The sequence below is a fragment of the Podarcis filfolensis genome (assembly GCF_964270895.1).
Source record: "Podarcis filfolensis genome assembly, chromosome: 2".
NCBI classification, from domain to species: domain Eukaryota; kingdom Metazoa; phylum Chordata; class Lepidosauria; order Squamata; family Lacertidae; genus Podarcis; species Podarcis filfolensis.
The window spans coordinates 79,547,673-79,568,622 of NC_139605.1; the positions used below are offsets into that span (position 1 = coordinate 79,547,673).

The window sequence follows — 20,950 nt, forward strand, 5'->3', positions numbered from 1 at the left end:
ATTTTGCATCATTGCATAATATAATGCAGCTTTGTATGTTATTTTTATTATTTATGCATTTTCATGAACACTATGCCTAATACGTGCATTTTGTACAGTTTTTCGGTGGAAAACCGACAACACAAAATTAAGAGAAGTTGGGTTTCAATTTGCATACATATTTTGCAGGAAGTTCAGTTGCCAAATCAAATTTCTCCCGTATCCCTACTCAGTGAACTTTACCACTGTCTGTACCAGCCTGCCAGGAAAATGGTACTATGTGAGGGTGTTTCAGCCTTAGGAGAAGCCCTCACTTCATTTGGAGGCAGGTATTAGGCATTATTACAATCTGGTAATTGAACTACTAATCTTGTAATTTAATTGTCAAGGTAGCTAGCATGAATATAGCTTGGCCATGGAGTCTTAGTACATAAATAATCCAGCTACAGGATACTTTATTTTCATGGATTTGGGGACTGTTATTATATACTAGAGATATTGGATCCCCTCTCCACCCCTACCCCACACTCTACTCAAGTTGCTGGTTGATTAGGAGGGGATTTATAGTTATGCAGAGGGAAGAAAGAAGGAAGGAAGGAAGGAAAGAAAGAAAGAAGTCACTGAGGAGTAATCCCCCCCAAACACAGCAAGACCTGCTGTGCATTAGTTTGCACTTTCAATTTATCTTTGTGATATATGTGAATAAGATATATTTAACAGTGTTTGGATTTAAAATAGGGACTGTAGGAAGAGAACTTGCAATGGCAGGACCAATCCCTGACCTTGGTGTGTTCTGCAGAAGGTCAAAACAGATCAGAGTCCCTGATCATGTGAAAAGAAAAGAAGGCTGTGCACATTCAAGTTGTTAATGTGGAGACTTTCTTTGGACCTTCCACCAAGGACATGGAGGTCAGCAGGATGGGGATGGGGATTTGTCACCACAAACTTCTCCCTTCCACTCATTCACTGTACCCTGTTCATTCCCTGAAAAGGACTAAAAGAGAAATAAGAGCAAGAAGTGGAAGTGGAACCCATTCAGAATAGTTAGCTGAACAAAGGGGAGTTAATTCTTATTTTATGACTGGAAGCACAACCCACTGATTTGCGGATACCTGCTTTGATGGCTGCTCCACTTATATCTACCTATATTACTTTCAATAATGCATTCCTTCATGCCTCACCTTCCTATATGACAGATGCAGATAATAATAGTTACCCAGACATGTTTCTGTCCCTGTGACCTTAACTTCATTTAGAACATTTGTAGAGTCACCTTCTCTATTTTGTCAGCAAAATATAGAAAGATGTTGACTCACTTGGTAGAATATGTGCAGTGGACTGCAGTGGATAGGTAAAATTAACTGCTCCTCTAGATATAACTATTCCCATAATTCAAGGGAGATGGTTCTTCTGATTTATTTCTCTCATGATGGCTCACAGAGTAAGAATCACGTTAAACCAAATTCAAAATGCAAATTCACAAAAGCAATAGTATCAAACAATTCAGTCTATTGCTATCACTCAGTAGTATTAAAATGCAATATGTCATATTTCTTTCATGATTCGGCACCCATCCTCCCTTCTGTTCTGAATGGAGGAGAGGTACAAAGAGCTTATTTCTGTGAGTTGGCTTAGTGGTGGCTGACGTAGATCCTTTTTTCTTCATTGGTGGGAGTGACTGATACAGGGGGGCATGCCTAGACCATTTTGTGGTCCTATCTCTCTTCTGCTCTTTCAATTGTGTCAGCCATTTTGCATTATGCCCATATAGCAGCCATTTCATGAGAAAGACTTTCATTCCACTAATAAATGCTTTCTCTCAGTGGAAGAATACCTATTGGGTCCTACCCAGGATTTACTGGATTTTATTCCATTATCCATTTCAATATTATGTGTGGAATTCAACTAAGTTTCACTCAGGGCAGATCCACTGAAATTAATGAACATGACTAAGTTAGGGTCATTCATTTCAAGGGTAAAACTTAGTTGACTAACACCCTATATTTTGACTACATGGATACACATACTGGTATGTGGTCAATTATCAGAATACTCCTGACAAAAGACCACAAGATGCAAAGAATCCACATACTCTTCAGGAAATAAATATATCTTACTGTTCATAATGCGACACTGGTGAACATTTTATTGCAAGAAATGAAAATGACCAAACTAAAGCAACATTTGTGACAGAAAGCTTCAAACGATGTTTCTTCTCCTGTCAAAGGTTTCCTGCTCTAATACATTAACCTTCTTACCATACTATATTTGCATGCAGCTTTAAATATGGGATTGAATGCCTGGACCCTCTAAGTATGTCAGGAGCATCGAAAATGAGGACATGGTCATGCTTTTTTCAGCATGCGCTATAAATATCTTAACAATTTTCTAGAGAAGTGACCCACAAACTCACGTGGCAATCCTCTGCATATTTAGTCAGAAGTTCAGTCTCATTATGTTCAGTGGAGTTTACCTCCAGGTCAAGTATGCATAGGATTGCCGCCTTGTGTGTGTGTTTTTGTTTTTCTTTTAAACTGCAGCCTGTTTACCTTTTCAGCTATAATGCTCTCCCTGGTCAATGCAGTCATTTATCAATTCAGCTAACTGGAGGGAGGACGCAAAGTTGGGTCAAATAACCCATCATTGCAGACTCATTAACTACTGAAACAATCAGGTGAATCTCTAGTTGATTGTTGGGCTATACGAATTAGGAAAATAATGTGTACTATCACGCAAACATCTTGAGGATCTCAGCACTAGGAGCTTGGCCACAAAATGGAAGCTAAATATACATTCAGAGGAGAACCACGTGCAGATTTGATACACCCTACATACATGAAAACAGAAGATGAGGCAGAATGAAAGCAATCATAGAACTGTAGAGTTGGAAAGGGACCAGGAGGGTTATCTAGTCCAACTCCCTGCAATGCAGCAATATTTTGCCCAACGTGGGGCTCAAACCCACAATCCTGCTGACCCTGTGGCTCTTGACACTTGAGGCAGTTGCCTCACCTGAGTTTGCTTTTTTCTCCCCTCCTCCCTCCAAAGACTTTTTCCTTTTATTTCAGGCATAGGCAGACTCTGCCCTCCAGATGTTTTGGGACTACAATTCCCATCACCCATAGCTAACAGGACCAGTGGTCAGGGATGATGGGAGTTGTAGTTCCAAAACATCTGGAGGGCCGAGTTTGCCTGTGCCTGTTTTATTTCACGTCTTCCCATTGTAAGCCTGAAGGCAATGTTATTGGCATTTGTGAGCCACTCGGGGAGCATTTTTTGGCAGGGTAAAAATGTATATAATTAATGCCTTTCAAGCATATAGCTATATGTCACACATACCAAATATTCTGATACAGTTCTCTGCTTAAAAACAACAACCAAACACATTCAAATACATTGAAAATGGATATTCAGTTTAAGCTGTGGAATAAATACGGAAACAGGATTGGCTGGACTTACGGGTGAAAACATACAAATGCTATATGGACCAGAAACAGACCAGTTTGTGCAGATCACTAGGAAAATTGAATGTGGGATGAAATATCCCCCGTTAGCTATTTTATAAAAGTTGCAGTATTAGGGAGTGACACAGACCAGTTCAGTCCATAAAGCAATGCAGTCGGAGTGCTTGTATTTAAGTCAGTTCAGTGCTCATACGGCAGTCTGCAGAGCTACTCATTTCAGGGCACATTTGCAGCACCAAGCTGAGCCAATTCTAGATCCTCTGGCTCCTCAGATTTGTAAAGTGCCACCTGAAACAGTTCCAAGTTATGACAACAGAACACTTGTTCCCTCTATGTTCTCTTTGACCACAGAGAGTACTTGAGTTGCACAGAGAGCTAAGAAGTGACTACCCTTTGCACTTGGTGATATGCATTTCAAGTTTATATGCAGGGTCCTTTGAGCCTGCGCAAAGCTGAAGTCTCCATTTTCACACACACACAGAGAGAGGGGGGGGGGAAGATGTGCACTCTGTACAGTTCTTCTGAGGCTTCAAGTACATCCCTAGCAGGCTAAATTCGTCAGGACTAAATTGTCTCTGGAAAGCATATTATATATATAAATATATATTCTAGGCTAAAGCGAGCTTTTACTGTGTACGAAGGCACAATTAATATTGATCAATTTATTTGTTTAAGTAATGGACAGGGACAGTGTGCATGAGTGCATTAATAGCAAATATGATCTTTCAATTAGATGGCACTGCTTAGACCACTACTGAGGGTTCTGAAATGAGATTAATGGTCCCTTAGGAGGATGGTGTTAGCTTAATGTGAATGGATTGTTTCCTTCAAGGAACACTCTCTTTTAATATTGCACAGAACTTCATAAAATTGATTCACTAAATATAACAGTAGAACTGAAGCTCATAGCACTGATTTTGTTCCTATCTGACTTAAAAACAAAAACAAAAAACTGTTAGCAAAGAGACAGAAAGGAAACCAATAACTACAAGAAATGCAAATTGTGTTCCAGGTGGAATACAGCTCTTACTGATGTGAGATTTTCCATTAACCTTCCTGGAATGGAAGCAAAACCAAGAAGGCCTTTTCATGCACAGATGTATATTTGTCCACATTAGAAACTAGGCTGGAAGCTTGAATTTGTTTCTTTTGTTGAGGAGTCACTGGCACCCTGATGCATTACTGGGTTAAGGGGCTCTCTTGAGTCATCACCTGCAGTCTGAGGCTTAGAAGTATTTGTGGATATCCATAGAGCCTGGTGTCTGCACATTACTAAGGCTCACTTAGTATGGAGGGAGTATACTATATTTAAATAAATATAAACTTTTTGCTCCAATACTGTGTGCTGGCAATGCATATATATATATTATAGATTCAGGTGGATAGCCGTGTTGATCTGTCATAGTCATAATCAATAACAAGAGGAAAGATGAAAAAATCTTTTTAAATAATCCCAGTGGCACCTTTAAGATCAACTAAATATAAGCTTTCAAGGTATGAGCTTTCGTGTGTAATACACACTTTGTCAGATACTTTTTTTTCATCTTTCATCTTGTTAATTATTGAGATTATTATATTATGTGATGCTGGTGGCACTATGGTCTAAACCACTGAGCCTCTTGACCTTGCAGATCGGAAGGTCAGCAGTTTAAATCTGTGCCACAGGACGAGCTCCCGTTGCTCTGTCCCAGTTTCTGCCAACCTGGCAGTTTGAAAGCACACCAGAACAAGTAGATACTGTAAATAGGTACATCTGCAGCGGGAAGGTAAACGGCGTTTCTGTGCGCTCTGGTTTCCGTCATGGTGTTCCATTTCACCAGAAGTAGTTTAGTCATGCTGGCCACATGACCTGGAAAGCTGTCTGTGGACAAACGCCAACTCCCTCGGCCTGAAAGTGAGATGAGAGCTGCAACCCCATAGTCGCCTTTGACTGTACTTAACCGCCCAGGGGTACTTAACCTTTACCTTTTACCATTTTACAAGGATGTGGGGAACCACAAGAAGTGCCCCATCAGAGGATCTGAGGTAGAGCATAAGGGATCAAAAGGTCCTTAATGTGCTTTGAACTCAAGTTGTTTAGGGCTTTCTGAATTAGCAAAAGGACCTTGAAGCTAGACCAGTAGCAAACTGGTAGTGTGAGCAAAAAAATGGCTTTTTGCTGCATTGGACCATTTTCCTAGTCACTGCCCTATCCCTACATGTGCTTCAGATATAGACAGTAGAATTTAAAGGAAAGTTTTGTCAACAATGCCCTTTTTTGTACAGTAAGACGCTACAACATCAGAAGTGTGAAATCTATTTCAAGACAATTAATCTACAAAATTCAAATCGAATTAATTATGCAATGTATTTATCTACACTAAGCTCCACTCAGGATCCAATCCGTCTGTGTGACCCACAATTGTGTGCTTCATCCCAAGCTCATTGCTCTGAGTCACTCATCTTTTGTGGTTATTACAGATCCTGTTACATGTGTGCTCTGAGGGTGACACAAACAGGCAAAAGGAAAGAGATTTAGCTCCCTGACATGCAGTCCGTCCAGCACAAAGAAGCAACCCCAATTTAGGACTAGATTGTTCCATTTACTGCTGACCCTGAGGCAAAGGCAAAATGAAGCACTGCATCTCCAGAAGCCTATTAGAAAAGTTGTGATACTGAGTTACCAAAACTTCTCTGTGAAACCCCTTTTATATTGCAGTTCTGATGACAGAGCAGGCACAGCCAAGAATTTACCTCACATTAATTCTGCTCATCCATCCGCCAGTTGGCTGTATTCAAGAGACCTGAAGAGTTACACAGGTTATATTTGGTTTAATTTTGGTGTTTTGCAGTGAGAATCTAAAGCTATAATTCCACACATGCTTACTTGGGGAGTAAGCCCCATAGAATTCACCAAGACTTGCTTCTGAGTAGATGTGCATAGGATTCTGCTGTAAGCAATTATATAGAGTTCTCTCTCGCCAGATGGTTTCCTTCCAAAATGAAGGTGGAATAATAAATGTTTAAATGTTCTCTAATATAAAACATTATCCATTTATACAAAATTACAATGTCAAAGGGTCAGGAGAGCAATAGTTCCACCTAGCAAGTAGAAATGTTTGCTCCCTATTTAATTAACATTTTGCTGCCCTTTCATGTCCCCCCACATCTACTACCCACATTGTCCACTTTGCCTAATGGCAGGACAGGCCCTGCAGAGGAAAGCTAAGGCAGAACCTTCCACCTAACATGCTACTTTTGTTGATTTTATATATATGGCAGCATCTAAGCCACAGAAGGGTAACCTTCCAGATGTTGTGGGACAACACCTCCCATCATCACTGACCACTGGCCTTCCTGGCCACGGCTAATGGGGACTGGAGTCCAACATCTAGAGGGCCACCACTTTCCCACGCCTGATTTCATGTTTTGATCCCACACTGGTAGTCTAAAATGGCATAGTTTGTCAACAGAAATATCCCATGAAAATGATAATTACAGCTACACAGTAAGCATAGTATTGCCCTTTCCCCACTTCAGCGTCAAGTAGGAGCAAACGATCAATTAAAGTAGAGCAGCTTCGCCTACCTGAAGTTGTTGGCACGACTTCAGTTGTATTTCTGAGCCCAATAAATGAAAACTGATACAGCCTCCAGGATCTAGTGTCTCCTACTTCTACTGAGCTGCGCTTCCACATGTAGATGATCTCTTCCTTTGGGTAGCCATCTTCAAAACAATGAAGATCATCATTCCATCACAATTTTCATTTACATGTTGCTTTCCTTCATGGTCACATGACCATAAATGGCACTTGCCACAAATGCATTCACATCATTTTCCCTCTCACTGCCACACACACACACACACACACACACACACAACAAAGTGGTCATGATGCTTATATTCAGAAAGGGACCTTGCAGTTCCAAACAAATACAGAAAGGCATGCTTACGTTATGTCTCTTTTTGCTCCCCCAAATAATGAATTGTCACAATTATTTTGTTTCCATTTATGACAGCCTCTAAACTGCCATGAATAAATTCTGTAATGCTTCTCTGCACTTATAATGACTTAAATGTGATGGGTTGTATGTAGATCACTTAAAACGGTAAGGTCTTTAATGACGCCCCATTTCTCCACCTACCAGCATTAAATTCCCCACTGTTGTATCCAGTATATCCTGTACATAGGAAAACACATAGGTTGCTTTCAGGCAATCTGTTTCTTGACTATTCATCCTGATTTGTTTGTGGGGACGTTAAGACAACATTACATCAAGCAAATGTTATCCTACATTTTCCGGTGCATTTTGCCGTCTCTTTTCTTAACTCCTTGTGCAAGAGTTCCAAATCAATCTTAATTTTGCAACCTGAATAAGCCAACATGTGATTTAATCCCGCCTGAAAATAATGGTTGCCTGGAAGCTTATGTTTGTATTACTTTGGGCGGGGGGGGGGGACTAATGTGGTGTAGTGGATGTAATATTGACTTTTGGACCTTCTTGTGTTTAAGTAGAAGGCATGAATCACAGGACAACAGAAGTCTAGTCTGACCTGTATGTTAAAAATGCCCACGTAACATAAGGATTATTTACAATCACCCTCTCGAAATATGTAAGATGGCAACTCTGGGCTAGTTCATCAGCTACTGTAAATAGTTACAAGTGATCCATGTTAAGCATCTGTCCATAAATGTGTTGTCTCCAGCACCAACACACTTATCATGCAATTCTGTACACACTGATTCAGCAGCAAGCGTATTGAGTTCCATGAGACTTCCTCCCAGGTAAATGTGTTTTAGACTGCAGCCTTCTTCGGACTAAGTACAGTAGATTTACTGAGCAATGCATTTTTAAAAATTTAGATTCCTCTTTACTTTCCAAATGAATCAATTTTTTTTTTAAAATATTATTTTTTAGATTACTACTTACAGCTTGAAAATGCCAGTGGACAAGAATGTTCATCCATTGGAAAGTTGTGCAGCTGTAACTGACACTCAGCATCTATCGTCAATCTAAGAAGAAGCATATATTAATATTAATCAATTGTTCATAGCTCTAGAAGTTCAAGGTCTACAGCAGTGAACAGGTTGAGAGAAGACACAATCCACTCTTTCTTTTAATGTATTATTGATTAGGATGTAAAGTAAAATGCTTTCTTATGTCACAGTGTTGCATGACAAGGTCCTGAACCCTCCCCCATTGTAGAATAAAGACATTTGACACCAAAATTTAGGTTAATGGGCTGAAAAAGGCAACAACGTTATCGATTACAGAATGTGAGTGGTATTGGCTTAGGCATTGGAACCAATGACTATATCTGACTCCTGCCCCCCTGCCAGGAGTCTAGTAAGGGTTAACCACCGAAAGGGGGAGACCTATTGATGCACATCAACTAGGAATTTCCCCAGGGTCACTGATAGGGGTCGTGCTATGGCCCTGGCCCCTGTCTGGGCTTCAGACAGAGGACACACACCCCGGATTCCTTTAACAGAATACCCTTGAAATAGGAGGGGTAGGTGATGAACGCCCTGTGACGCAGAGCTACCTAAGCCCCATGTGCACAGGTTAGGCTCATGACCAGCCCACAATGTTGACTCCCTGCGAGGGGAATCGGCTTTAAGGATCGACAATAACTTTTCTTACCCAATGGAGGGAGGTTTCTACAACAGGCTGTGTTTTGAATGATCTTGCCCCCTTTCATAAAGCCTTCAAGAGTGGTCATACCAGCTAAACTGACTTGATTATCTCCTGGAGCCATCTTGGAAAATGTAGTTCTCAGAGCAGGCTTCAACAGAACTGTTAACTCTCTCAGTGGAAGCCATTATAGTTAAACTGGTTCAAAACTATTCTCATTTGGGGTGCAAGGCCCCAGTTCAAAACAGTGCTGTGCAGGGAGCTATGTGTAGGCACTTTCACAGCCACTGCAAGCACACTCTGGGATTGAGAGATTATGGTCTCAGTCCTAAAGCCTAAACTGCATGGGGGGGGGAAGGGGGGCAGAGCTGTTCACCTGGTTCTTCCATGCTCTATAATAGAAGTTTAGCTGCTGTTGAAGCCCCCACCCACCCGCAAATATACACTATACACATTGAAGGTACAGCCTGTTTGAGAATGACTGGTGATAACAGGTGCAAAATCCTTCAATGGGGCATTTCAGGGGCAGAGGTGTAGCATATCTGGGCAAGGATTTGCTGAATCCTAACCCAGCCCATTTCCAGGTTGGTGGGTGCCTTAATTTGGGCCCCACTTCTGTGCTTAGACTGAGAGGTAGTGAGTAGCCCAAGGTCATTCACTAACCTCTAACCAAGACACCACATGAGCTCTATGGGGCATTTAGCTTTATTATTGTTTCATCTTGTCTAAAATATTCAAGGCATCGCACTTCTTTTCATTAAGTGGAGATACCATTTTCACTCATATTGGACACATGTAACAGGTATATTGGATAAAATTAAAAAAGCGGTAAGATTACCTCAGTGTATATAGTACTCTGCCATCATTCCAGATCCGGAGCATCCGATTGGGAGTTGTTATCCAATGAGCATCAGCCTTTTTTGAGTTTCGGAAGAATGTGTCAGGGATCCAGATCTTCCCCACCATGTTGCTGTTCAACCTCAGCACTTTAATGGTGCTGTTAAATCTTAGCCGTCTGTCGTACCAGGTTTGAGCAAAAAAAATGTCTATTGTATATTCCTGCAATGTTGAAACACATCAAACAAAATAAGTTTCACGTCCATTCAGTCCTGCTATTCAAAGCTTTCATGGCCAGCTCACAGAGAACACACACATCACATCAGTAGCCTGACCCACAATAAAACAGAGCTCCTGGTTTTAATGTGATGTTTCTGCATCGGATGCTATTGCCCCATTGACACAATTCCGATTTATGCCCACTCAGATGTAAAACCCACTGAGCTCATTATGATTCCCAGGTAAGTGTTCATTAAAACTGCAATCCTAATGAACTGTTGCTTTAGCTATTTCCCCACCATTTTCCCAAATCTATGTTTTCATACAGTAAAACATAAATCTAAATTTTGGGTTGTTGTAAATGAAAATTATTTATTATTGATTAATTAAATTTGTACACCATTCTTTATCCATATATCTCAGAGTTGTTCACAGCATCAAATTACAATATAAAAATTTAGGTTAGTTGCTGGTGTGGTGTTTCCATAATTCTTATTTGGCCCACTCAAACTTAAATAGAGAGAGATATTGTGTATAATATCTACTAAAAAGAATATTACTGAAGGAAGATTTCAGTATGAAATGCAGAATTAAGAATTTAGTATGAACAGCTCTTAGGTATTTATTTAGCAACCATAACTCTTTGGACACAAATATTCATGTTAGCTACAGAAATTAATTGATCTTGGATGGAATTTAAGAACCACGGCTCTACTAATCCCCTGACTCCGAAAGGGATTATTCCCATGTAAATGTGCATAGGATTGCAGCCTTATGGCAAACCTATGTGCAATCAGAAGTCCGATTGAATCATGTGACCCAGTTCTAGATACATGTGTATAGTCTTCATCATCCAAGCATTGTGCCCTTGCTCCGTCTGATACATGGGGTAGAATACAGGGGTGTTGACTGGTGTGTACAGCAATGTGTATTGGCATTCAGGAATAACATACTGTAATTTACAATACAAACATGGGAAAATGCAGGGCATTTTTTAAGCTGGAACTCACCGGAACTCATGTGACTTCCGGCACCTCTCATGTGGGTGCCATTGCCATTATAAGAGAACAAGGGTGGCATTCGTGGTGAGTTCCAAGACCTCTTATTCTAGAAAAATAACACTGGCAAAATGTATTAATATATGCTACTTACCATATTGATGGCATTCACTGGGCCAATGCTATTGATATACATATCAGTATGAATTACTGTTGGCTGCACTGTAACAAAAAAAGTAACAACTGCTAATATCACATCAGGTAAAACATCTAGAACATAAAGGAAAATCTTAGATACAAAATATAGTATTTGAAGAAAGAATCTGATTGTGTTCTAGAAAGAAAGAACATAAAAGGACTTGGGTATGTGAGATTTTCCATATCAATAAATGCAGGATGAATAAAACTGCATTCTTGCTTGATGACCGTAGTGAAAAAGGGGGTGGATTTTGGCCCCATCTATACTATTGTGTTATTAATGTGACTGTAATCAAATCAGTATTTTTGCAAGGGGTGGGGATAGTTATAACGCTTATTTCCTTTTTTAATCGGAAACTGTATTGTATTTCTGAAGTCTCTTAATGATACATCACATCAGACATTTCACATTGTACGAATGAACACAAAATGACTAATTTAGCCAGAAGAGGGTTCTGCAGATATAGAAAAAGTCCAAGAAACAAAACAGCAGCAACAACAACAGTAACCACCAACATCATGAAAAAGAAACCAACATCAACTATAACAATAATAATGCTTGGAGGATTGCAATGCATAAATCAAACCGTGATCAGCATAACTGCTTTCGAATTATATTTTCTCTCCTCCTTATGAGCCATCATAATGCAGTCATAGATAAAAAAACCCCATGGAAGAAGTACTCATTATCTTTCATTTCTATGCCTATCAATTTTGCTGCCTCAGCCCTTGTCCATCCTGGCCCAGCCTCACTCTGAGTTTCCCAGTTCCTCCAAATCTGAATATCATTGGATGGGTTGGTGGTTGCAACCCCAGGCCACTCATTGACCACTTTATGACTTCTTTTGATGCCTGTTATTTGGACTGGATTAAAATAGTACCTAGTTATCCGTTATCATGCTCTTGCTGGCATTTCCACTGATGATTTCTTTGGAACAACATGACTTGTTATGACCACACTAGCTCTCCAGGACTTGTATCTGACATGATTGTATTAGTTTACTGACAATACCTGAAAGCTTGTCTACTAAAGTACAAATAATTTCATTAATGCACATTGATTAAGGATCAAAAAATTACCTTTGCCATATTCTCTTCCATCCATGCCACTATATATTACTGTAGCTTAATACCTTTGTGATCATGCTGTTAAATGACTTAAAATATTTACTGACCATGTTAATCTTTCACACACCATGACAGCATGACCCTATGCCTTGAACCACTTAATTAATCTTAATTGAAATTGTTCAATGAATGTTATAGTAGAGTGGTGCAGTACAAATTCTGAAACAGTCTTTGCCATTGACTTCAGGCACCACTTCGCTCATAGATTCCTGAACATTTCATCAAATTAATTTGAACAGCAATGTGTTTATGTTTATAATGAGATGCCATTACTATTCTTTAAATAACTACGAGAGTTGGTGTGTGTGTGTGTGTGTGTGTGTGTGTGTGTGTGTGTGTTTGTGTAATACCAGTTAGAGGTCTAAACACTTGTTTCAGAAAGTTTTGGTTACAGATTCTTTAATGGAAACACTAATTGTCAGCAGCTATTATATTTTCTTTATTGTCATTTCCACTTTGTTAAGTGATCATCATCACTTCCCCTTCCAACTCACTGCTATTAACAAATGAAGGAAAATCCCCTCACCTCCTATATCTGGCCTTAGTTTGTTATCATATCCCTCCAGCAGGCCATTTAAAATAAGGGTAACATCACTTTCATGAACTTTGGGAGTCAAAACCCAGGTTTTGTTGGTTGTATAATCTTCATAATCGTCATCACTCTTTTGGCTAGAACTGTTTGAAAAAGAAAGGGAAGAAAGCACTGGAGTCATATAACAGCTGAACACAGCAATTACATTCATAGACAGCTCCATTAGAAACCATCAAGACTAGATTTAGGCCCCTTTTAAATAATGACAGTTCTGCACAAAACACTGAAATGGCTTTACAGAAAGAAATGAAAGAGGGAACACCATTTACAGACTGATGTTTACAGCTCAATTTACTGAGAATGCCAAGATAGCTGAGTAGACATTTTCTCTCTTCTAACTTAATGCATCTTTCAAAGGTATCCATTACTTCTATTGGTTCAGATTTAAAGAAAAAAAGTTTTTAAAGGCAGTGTATCACCTAAACATTAGTGTGCATGAACAGAAAGATGTATGGCACAGTCTTTGTCTTAGAATTATCTTACTATAAGTTGTATTTACACCCAAATCATGTCAACCTTAGCTTGTTGTACTATTCTACATTAAGCCTGCTGGGAAGTTCAGTATTAAGTATGATTATTTGCCCAAAGTGGAACATAGGAAGCAGCCATACACCAAGTCAGACCATTGGTCCAGCTCAGGGGTCAGCAAACTTTTTCAGCAGGGGGCCGGTCCACTGTCCCTCAGACCTTGTGGGGGGGCCGGACTATATTTTGGAAAAAAAATAATGAACGAATTCCTATGCCCCACAAATAACCCAGAGATGCATTTTAAATAAAAGCACACATTCTACTCATGTAAAAACATCAGGCAGGCCCTACAAATAACCCAGAGATGCATTTTAAATAAAAGGACACATTCTACTTATGTAAAAACACGCTGACTGTCCGCGGGCCGGATTTAGAAGGTGATTGGACCAGATCCGGCCCCCGGGCCTTAGTATGCCTATCCATGGTCCAGCTATTCCTTGACTGGTAACAGCTCTCTGGGGCTTGATCACGAGTCTTTTCCAGCCCTGCCTAGATATATTAGGGATTGAACCTGACACCTTTTAAGTGTAACATGTATGCTTCACCACTGAGCTATGGCCCTTCCCTAGCCTCCTTTACGATGCTCATTCATCTTCACAATGGCCAATAATATTAACATTTGACAGATGGAGAACCGAAAGAGATATAGTAATTTGCCTGTGAGTGGAAGACTAATTCCTCTACATTTCTTAATATATTATTTTACCAATGACTTCTCACTTTCTGTACTTGCAGTTGAGGTTACCACTTCCAAATCACAAAAACAGAGTGCAAAAAGAGGACACATTTGTGTGAAATATATGCAGATCCCCACTTGAAAATCAAAAGGCAAGTCACCAAATATGGGCTTTATCTGGAAGCAATTGGCCTGTAGTAATGCTATCTTAAAAAAAACCCAAACCCTAAATCATTACAAAATGTACATTTCTGGGTGGTGTGTGAAAAACTAAAAAGGATGTCCTTTTTCTTTTATTTTTCAGGATTCTGTATTGATGCAGCCAGAAGCGTACAGAATGTAGGGCAAAGTGCTGCTATAAATCTGCTTTTGCTGGGGCAGCGGAAACAGCATTTGTACAGCCACCATTTAAGAAGCGCCATAGGCTTGGCAATGGAAAGCTCCATTAAGCTACGCCTGATTTGCGGTTGAAGCTCACTCTTCAGATAAAGTTATTATGATTTTTTATTTATTTTTTTAATGCATGGGTCTTCACTTATAGCCCTTTGGGTGTCATATGAAGGTTTGCCTATGATGGTAGTGCTGGAAACCTGCTTCCCAGCCCTATAAAATTGGTATCTTCAGATGTTAGGCTGGCTACTAGATAGAGGAAGTCCTCTGTCTGAAGAGGTATACTGAACAGCTGCCCACTTGCCAAGCCTGGTTTGAATATAAAGAACTCTAAGGAGGAAGAGCACAGAGCAGAGGTCTTGAAACTGCCAATCAACAGTTAGTACATGAACAGCAGGCTGCTCACCTGGACACAGTCTCCCCTACTATGGTGAAATGGATTTTATTTCTATTTACATTAAACAAGCTATGTCTACAACTGAATCTAGATACATATCCAAATTTTCTTCAAAATCGTCCCTCTTTGGGGATGGTGGATTTCCACTTTTTTGGTGATAGATAAGAGGGCCACCCTGCCAGAAGTGGGGCAAGGGATTAAGGCCCAATTCATAAGATAACTGAAGAGTGTAGAAGCTGCTTCCTTGGAGTTTGGCTCTATCTGTGCCATTCCAATAACGTCCGTAAGCAGCAACTTACATAAATGACAAGACAAATCTGATCAGAACAAAGTGACCAGCAATGTATGAAGTTTCTGTTGACTTCCAATATTCTCTCTTCCATATTTATTCGTGGGTGGAGTCGAAACCCAAATCAGTCTGGGTCAGCAAATGAATGGAAAAGAGGCAGAAATGCTGCTGGTCTCTTTCCCCATGTGTCATTTTCCAAAATCACCCTCTCCCTTGTTGCTTTTTCTCACATCATAGAATCATGGAAGGGAACCCAAGGGTTATCTTACTCCATCCCCTTCAATCTTTTGCCCAACATGGGGCTCAAACCTATGACCCTGAGATTAAGAGTCTTATGCTGTACTGACTGAGCTGTTGTATGAGTTATCATCACCTACTTATACCTCGGGTTACAGACGCTTCAGGTTACAGGCTCCGCTAACCCAGAAATAGTACCTCGGGTTAAGAACTTTGCTTCAGGATGAGAACAGAAATCATGCAGCAGCGGCGGGAGGCGCCATTAGCTAAAGTGGTATCTCAGGTTAAGAACAGTTTCAGGTTAAGAACTGACCTCCAGAACGAATTAAGTTCTTAACCTGAGGTACCACTGTATGCTGCTTTCTCCTCAGAAGCATGTGCCCAAAGTGGCTCACAAGGTATAAGAGGAACAAGAAGGATCACCATTCAAAACACATTAAAAACAATTATGGATAAACCATACAGTCAAAACAATCAATCTATGCAGCATTGTACACAAATACCAAATAAGCTAAGCTAATTTAACAGCTGAAATGAAACACTGTTGTATAAAACAATATTAATAAGCAAACATAACTAAAATAACTGAAACTAAGCTGAAAAAGTGGGGAAGTGGCAGAAAGATACGGTGACCCTGTATCTCAGTGGTGTAGCGTGGGTTGTCAGCACCCGGGGCAAGGCAAGTAATTTGCGCCCCCTAACCTGTGGATTTGCGCCCCCTAACCCGTGGATTTGCGCCCCCTAACCCATGGATTTGCCCTAACCCCAGATGTTGCGCCCGGTGCGGCCCGCCCCCCCTGCACCCCCCACGCTACGCCACTGCTGTATCTTTTCTCCCACAGGTGAAAATGCAGCTTGGGGATGAGGGTGATTTTGAGCTGGAATAAGTTATTAGAGAGGAACATTTTTAAGCAACATCTTCCCTTCTGCCCTTCTTCCATTTAGAAATAGGCTGTCCCAAACTGCTTTGTGGAAAGGGGAAAAAACATGCAAGGAAAACATACTGGGACTCTAAATAGCATGTAGTTGATGCCTAAAGCAAGGTCACCATCAGTCATTTTCACGAGGAGTCCAAAGGAATCTCTGCGCAGAGAGATATAAAAAGAGGGGGATGTCCAATGATGTCACATTACTAGCGCAGAAGCCATTCCAATAACAGAAGCCTTATGTTGAATCTTGTGCCCTGCTTAAATCTAGTGGGTCACTTGCACCAGTAGAATATAGTGCACAACAGCTAGTGCAACCATTACCATTATTTCTATACTGAGTGACAGTTATACTAGTACTTCAATGTTCACTACCGCTTCAAAAACTGCAAATCAAATGCCACACTAATATTGTGTTGGATATTCCTCAGAGTGCCTCTGTACGGCCCTCCATTCTGCACAGCAACAAATCCCAAGAATCTCGCACTAAAACTGTGTATCTTTAAAAATTGGTTAGCAAGCAACGTATGCTAAGCTCCGTCTTCGAGATATCCCTTGGTTGCCACTTTGTCATTAACTGCCATGTTTCCCCAGCACCATTGCTTAGGTCCTTTGCAGCCAAAGCACAGCTTGTAATGAGCCCTCCTTGTTTTATTGAGTCTCAAAAATGAGGATTTTTAATTGCCATTGCGTTACACAGCATTCCTCTATGTACAGAAAAACAGGGCATGGACAATTAAACTGGTGATGTAAGCAGGTTTATGAAGCTGCCTGCAATTCTAACAAACTAATTGCATTTCAGGGAGACAAATCTCACACAGTCTCTGAAGCTCAAGCCAACATATCATTTGAACGTGGTTCGGCAGAATGCTATATTTGCGCCCCAGAGAAAATGTACAGGAAATCACTTCAGTTTGTCAGCCTCCTTACATTTTCCCAGAAATTATTTATTAGCCTTCTTTCTGCAAAAACTGCCTAAGGCAATGTAGGGTCTCAAACCAAGGTTACCACAGAAATAAAACATTAATAGAAAGTATACACAGGTGTCTCCAACAATGTACACTACTGCTTGTACCCGTCGGCCCCTGGAGTGGATTTTTTTCCTATGCAATTTGCAATCAAATCTGGAAATAACACCCTGCTCTCATGCTTATGAATTAAAAGCCCTATTCAGGTTTTATACCTGCACCACAAGAAGGGACCATGCATACCAGCCCTGTTCCCCACATTGCAATCCACATGGAGGGTGATGAGAATGGTGACAGGGGAGAGCATTAGCTTGTCCCTTTCACAGGCTTACTTAACACTGGATATGAATGCTTGAAGGGGGCCTATGTCTCAATATAATGCTGCCTTTGCTGGCTGTGGCTGGTGAGAGGTGTCATCCAAAACATCTGGAAGATACCAGGTTGGCAAGGGCCAAATGTGTAACTGGAAATGTGTAAACCTTGCTTGGAATGCTCTTCTGCTGTGGTCATGCTAGCTCTGTCAATTGTCCCTACAGCCTGTGTGCATACAAATGAACTGAATATTCCGGCTTGTATAACCTACAAGCACCAAAGGCAGGCATCCCCAAACTCAGCCCCCCAAGGTGTTTTGGGACTACAGCTCCCATCATCCCTAGATAACAGGACCAGTGGTCAGGGATGATGGGAGTTGTAGTCTCAAAACATCTGGAGGGCCGAGTTTGGGGATGCCTGACCAAAGGTATAGCACAAATGCTTCTCACATCCAAAGCAAGCATTGTAACAGCACTTTAACAAATGGTGAAAGTATTTAAAGATCCCGTCTCCTAATGGGAGATTCCCTTCTGGTATTCTGGGAAGCCCAAATTCACACATAAACTAATCCAGGTGGGGGGGGCCTGGGAAGAGTGATTGAAGAAAGCAAGTTCACTGTCATCCATGTACAGGGCAATTAATTACAGAAGGAAGAAGCTATGCATTCCTTTGGGTATGTCAACCCAAAAGCTAGCAATTATATTTTATAAACCGATGTGTAAATAAGAGATGAGCAATAGTCCAGTATTTAGAGAATGTATTATACTTCCATGTGCAAGTGCAGGGCATTATCTGGGCAAAACTCTCATTTATGCCAATAAGAGGTATGTGACTACAGCCCACACATATCCTTAAGACTCTTTAAGCTCATATTATTAGTAACAGGCTGTTCTGCCTTCAGAATGTTTTTTCCAAGTTATGAAACAAATCTATCGAAACCCACAGTCAAAATTATAGTGGGCAGACTATGGATCTTATGAGAATGCCAGACAACCTCAGATAGACAAGGAATGGAAAGCATAAGAGCTTTAAACTATGCAAGTACAATTGCCCACTGTTTCATTGATTACTATATCAGTTGGCCCATAGGGGCGTAGCGTGGGTTGTCAGCACCCGGGGCAAGGCAAGTAATTTGCGCCCCCTAACCCATGGATTTGCGCCCCCTAACCCGTGGATTTGCGCCCCCTAACCCTAACCCCCAGATGTTGTGCCCGGTGCGGCCGGCCCCCCCTGCACCCCCCACGCTACGCCACTGCCCATAGTCACATTTTTCCCTCCAGTTATACATGTTTAAACCCATGGATTTCAATGAGGGAAACTATGCATTGAACACTGGATGCATTAGTGAAGCCTAACATTCTTCTCTGCTTAGCAGCACAGAGATTTGTGTGCAGATCATCCTGTCCTCACTGGACCTGAAGGAAGGGAGACTTTTCTAACCTAAAGCCCTAGGAAATTCCTACTTAGAATATTATCAGCACCAGTCATCCTCACCCTCATCCTCATCACCACATCATCATCAAAAGCAACAACATCACCAGTCCAATAAGCACCTCCTTTACTAAAGCTTCATGCTTTAGCAAAAGCCTCAATGCAGCAATGCCTAATCTTTTTTTAGAAGGAAGCTGGCATCCGTCTGTCTCGAGAGACAATGGAAGGCGTGTCTTTTTTAAGAAGGCATGCAGCGCCACATGAATGTTAACATATGGCTTATAGTAAATTGTATGTATCTGTTTAATCTAGAGCTGACACCATTAAAGTTGCAGCTACAACTTGTACTCTTTGCTTGAGAGAACAGAATGTGCATGGGTGGAGTCCTTCTCCTCCTCCACTTGCAAGTTTCAGCTGACACTAAAAAGGGAATGAATGGCACGTTAAGTGGCTTTGTGCCATCTGAGTGAGAAATGTGCTTTACTAGGCAAGAGCTGACATGGGTGCTATTACATTGCCATAACATAATACAGTGGTACCTCGGGTTACAAACACTTTGGATTAAAGATTCCGCTAACCCAGAAGTTGTACCTTGGGTTAAGAACTTTACCTCAGGATGAGAACAGAAATCACGTGGCAGCGGTGCAGCAGCAGGAGGAGGCCCCATTAGCTAAAGTGGTACCTCAGGTTAAGAACGGTTTCAGGTTAAGAACAGACCTCCGGAACGAATTAAGTTCGTAACCAGAGGTACAACTGTGCAGTAGTTGCTTGGCTTTCAGCTAGTATTAGCAATGTATATAACTGACCAGGAAAAATGCCAATTAAGGTGGAATCATGTCTGGACATTTGGGAAGGATAAGTCAACATCCATTTTCTTTGCAGTGATGCAGACTTGGGTTCTTAGAAATGTTTGCAATGCTCTTTATCCTGACTGATAAAGAATTATATTAATAGTTTGTTAAATCTTGACGAAAGGTACAATTCTTTTTTTTTTAAAAATGGAACCTTTTCACACATAAAGCTTACTGATCGGCTTGCTTTTATTTTGCTGGATGGCGTCAAACAGAATTTCAATTTGTTTACTCAAGGCACAGCAAGAGACCTAATCCAATTTTTATTTGAACTTTTCCTCTAAAGGCCCCTATCAGCTACATGTTCCCTTCACCTCTGCTGCCTCTGCATATTATTTCGCTACCGCCTGTGCAATTTTGTGTCTCCTCTTCTTTGCTATGCAGAGTTTGTATACTTCCAGCCTCTTCTAGTTCTGATCCTGCATTAAATAAGAGTTTAGCTCCACAAATGGAGGAATTGTCACACAGTTTAATCAGATATTTTCCCCTCCTTTTTGTTTCTTCTCAATATTTATTTAATTGAAGCAAATAACAGTTCCATGCTTCATCAGTTCTCAGAAAAAGGTTAGAAAAATATAGTCAATCTATTCCAATCCTTCCCAGTTCTAAATGCAGGACAGCCTCATATCTCATTAGATATGAAAGGTTGGCAGAACTATAAAATGCAGGAGAAATATCAATTATTTGATATAAGCTACTGAAACATCAACAGTAGCCCTGGGAGACCAAGGCCACAATCCAACAAATTAGTAGGTCTGGTTGATAAAATTCTTCTCTTTTCTATGATTTTTTATACTCCTCACCGGGGTGGGGGGAGCTTTTAAAACCTTAAAAATGTTGTTATGGGTACTTTACCCCAAACTACATTCCAATGTTAGAAGAAGGGAATTTAAAAAAAAAAAATTATTTTGCTTC

The 20,950-nt window shown here is 40.6% G+C and overlaps 1 protein-coding gene across 2 annotated transcripts in view; it reads right to left on the reverse strand.

Moving 5' to 3' along the window:
• GABRG2 (gamma-aminobutyric acid type A receptor subunit gamma2) overlaps positions 1–20,950 on the reverse strand; it is a 60,435-nt gene that overhangs the window by 23,516 nt on the left and 15,969 nt on the right. For both annotated transcript variants that reach the window (XM_083597237.1, XM_083597236.1), the window contains exons 2-6: positions 12,965–13,113; positions 11,267–11,334; positions 9,897–10,117; positions 8,354–8,436; positions 7,011–7,148 (exon numbers count right to left, since the gene is read on the reverse strand). In XM_083597237.1, the coding sequence (XP_083453363.1) occupies positions 7,011–7,148; positions 8,354–8,436; positions 9,897–10,117; positions 11,267–11,334; positions 12,965–13,113 (659 nt within the window). The remainder of the gene's footprint in view (positions 1–7,010; positions 7,149–8,353; positions 8,437–9,896; positions 10,118–11,266; positions 11,335–12,964; positions 13,114–20,950) is intronic.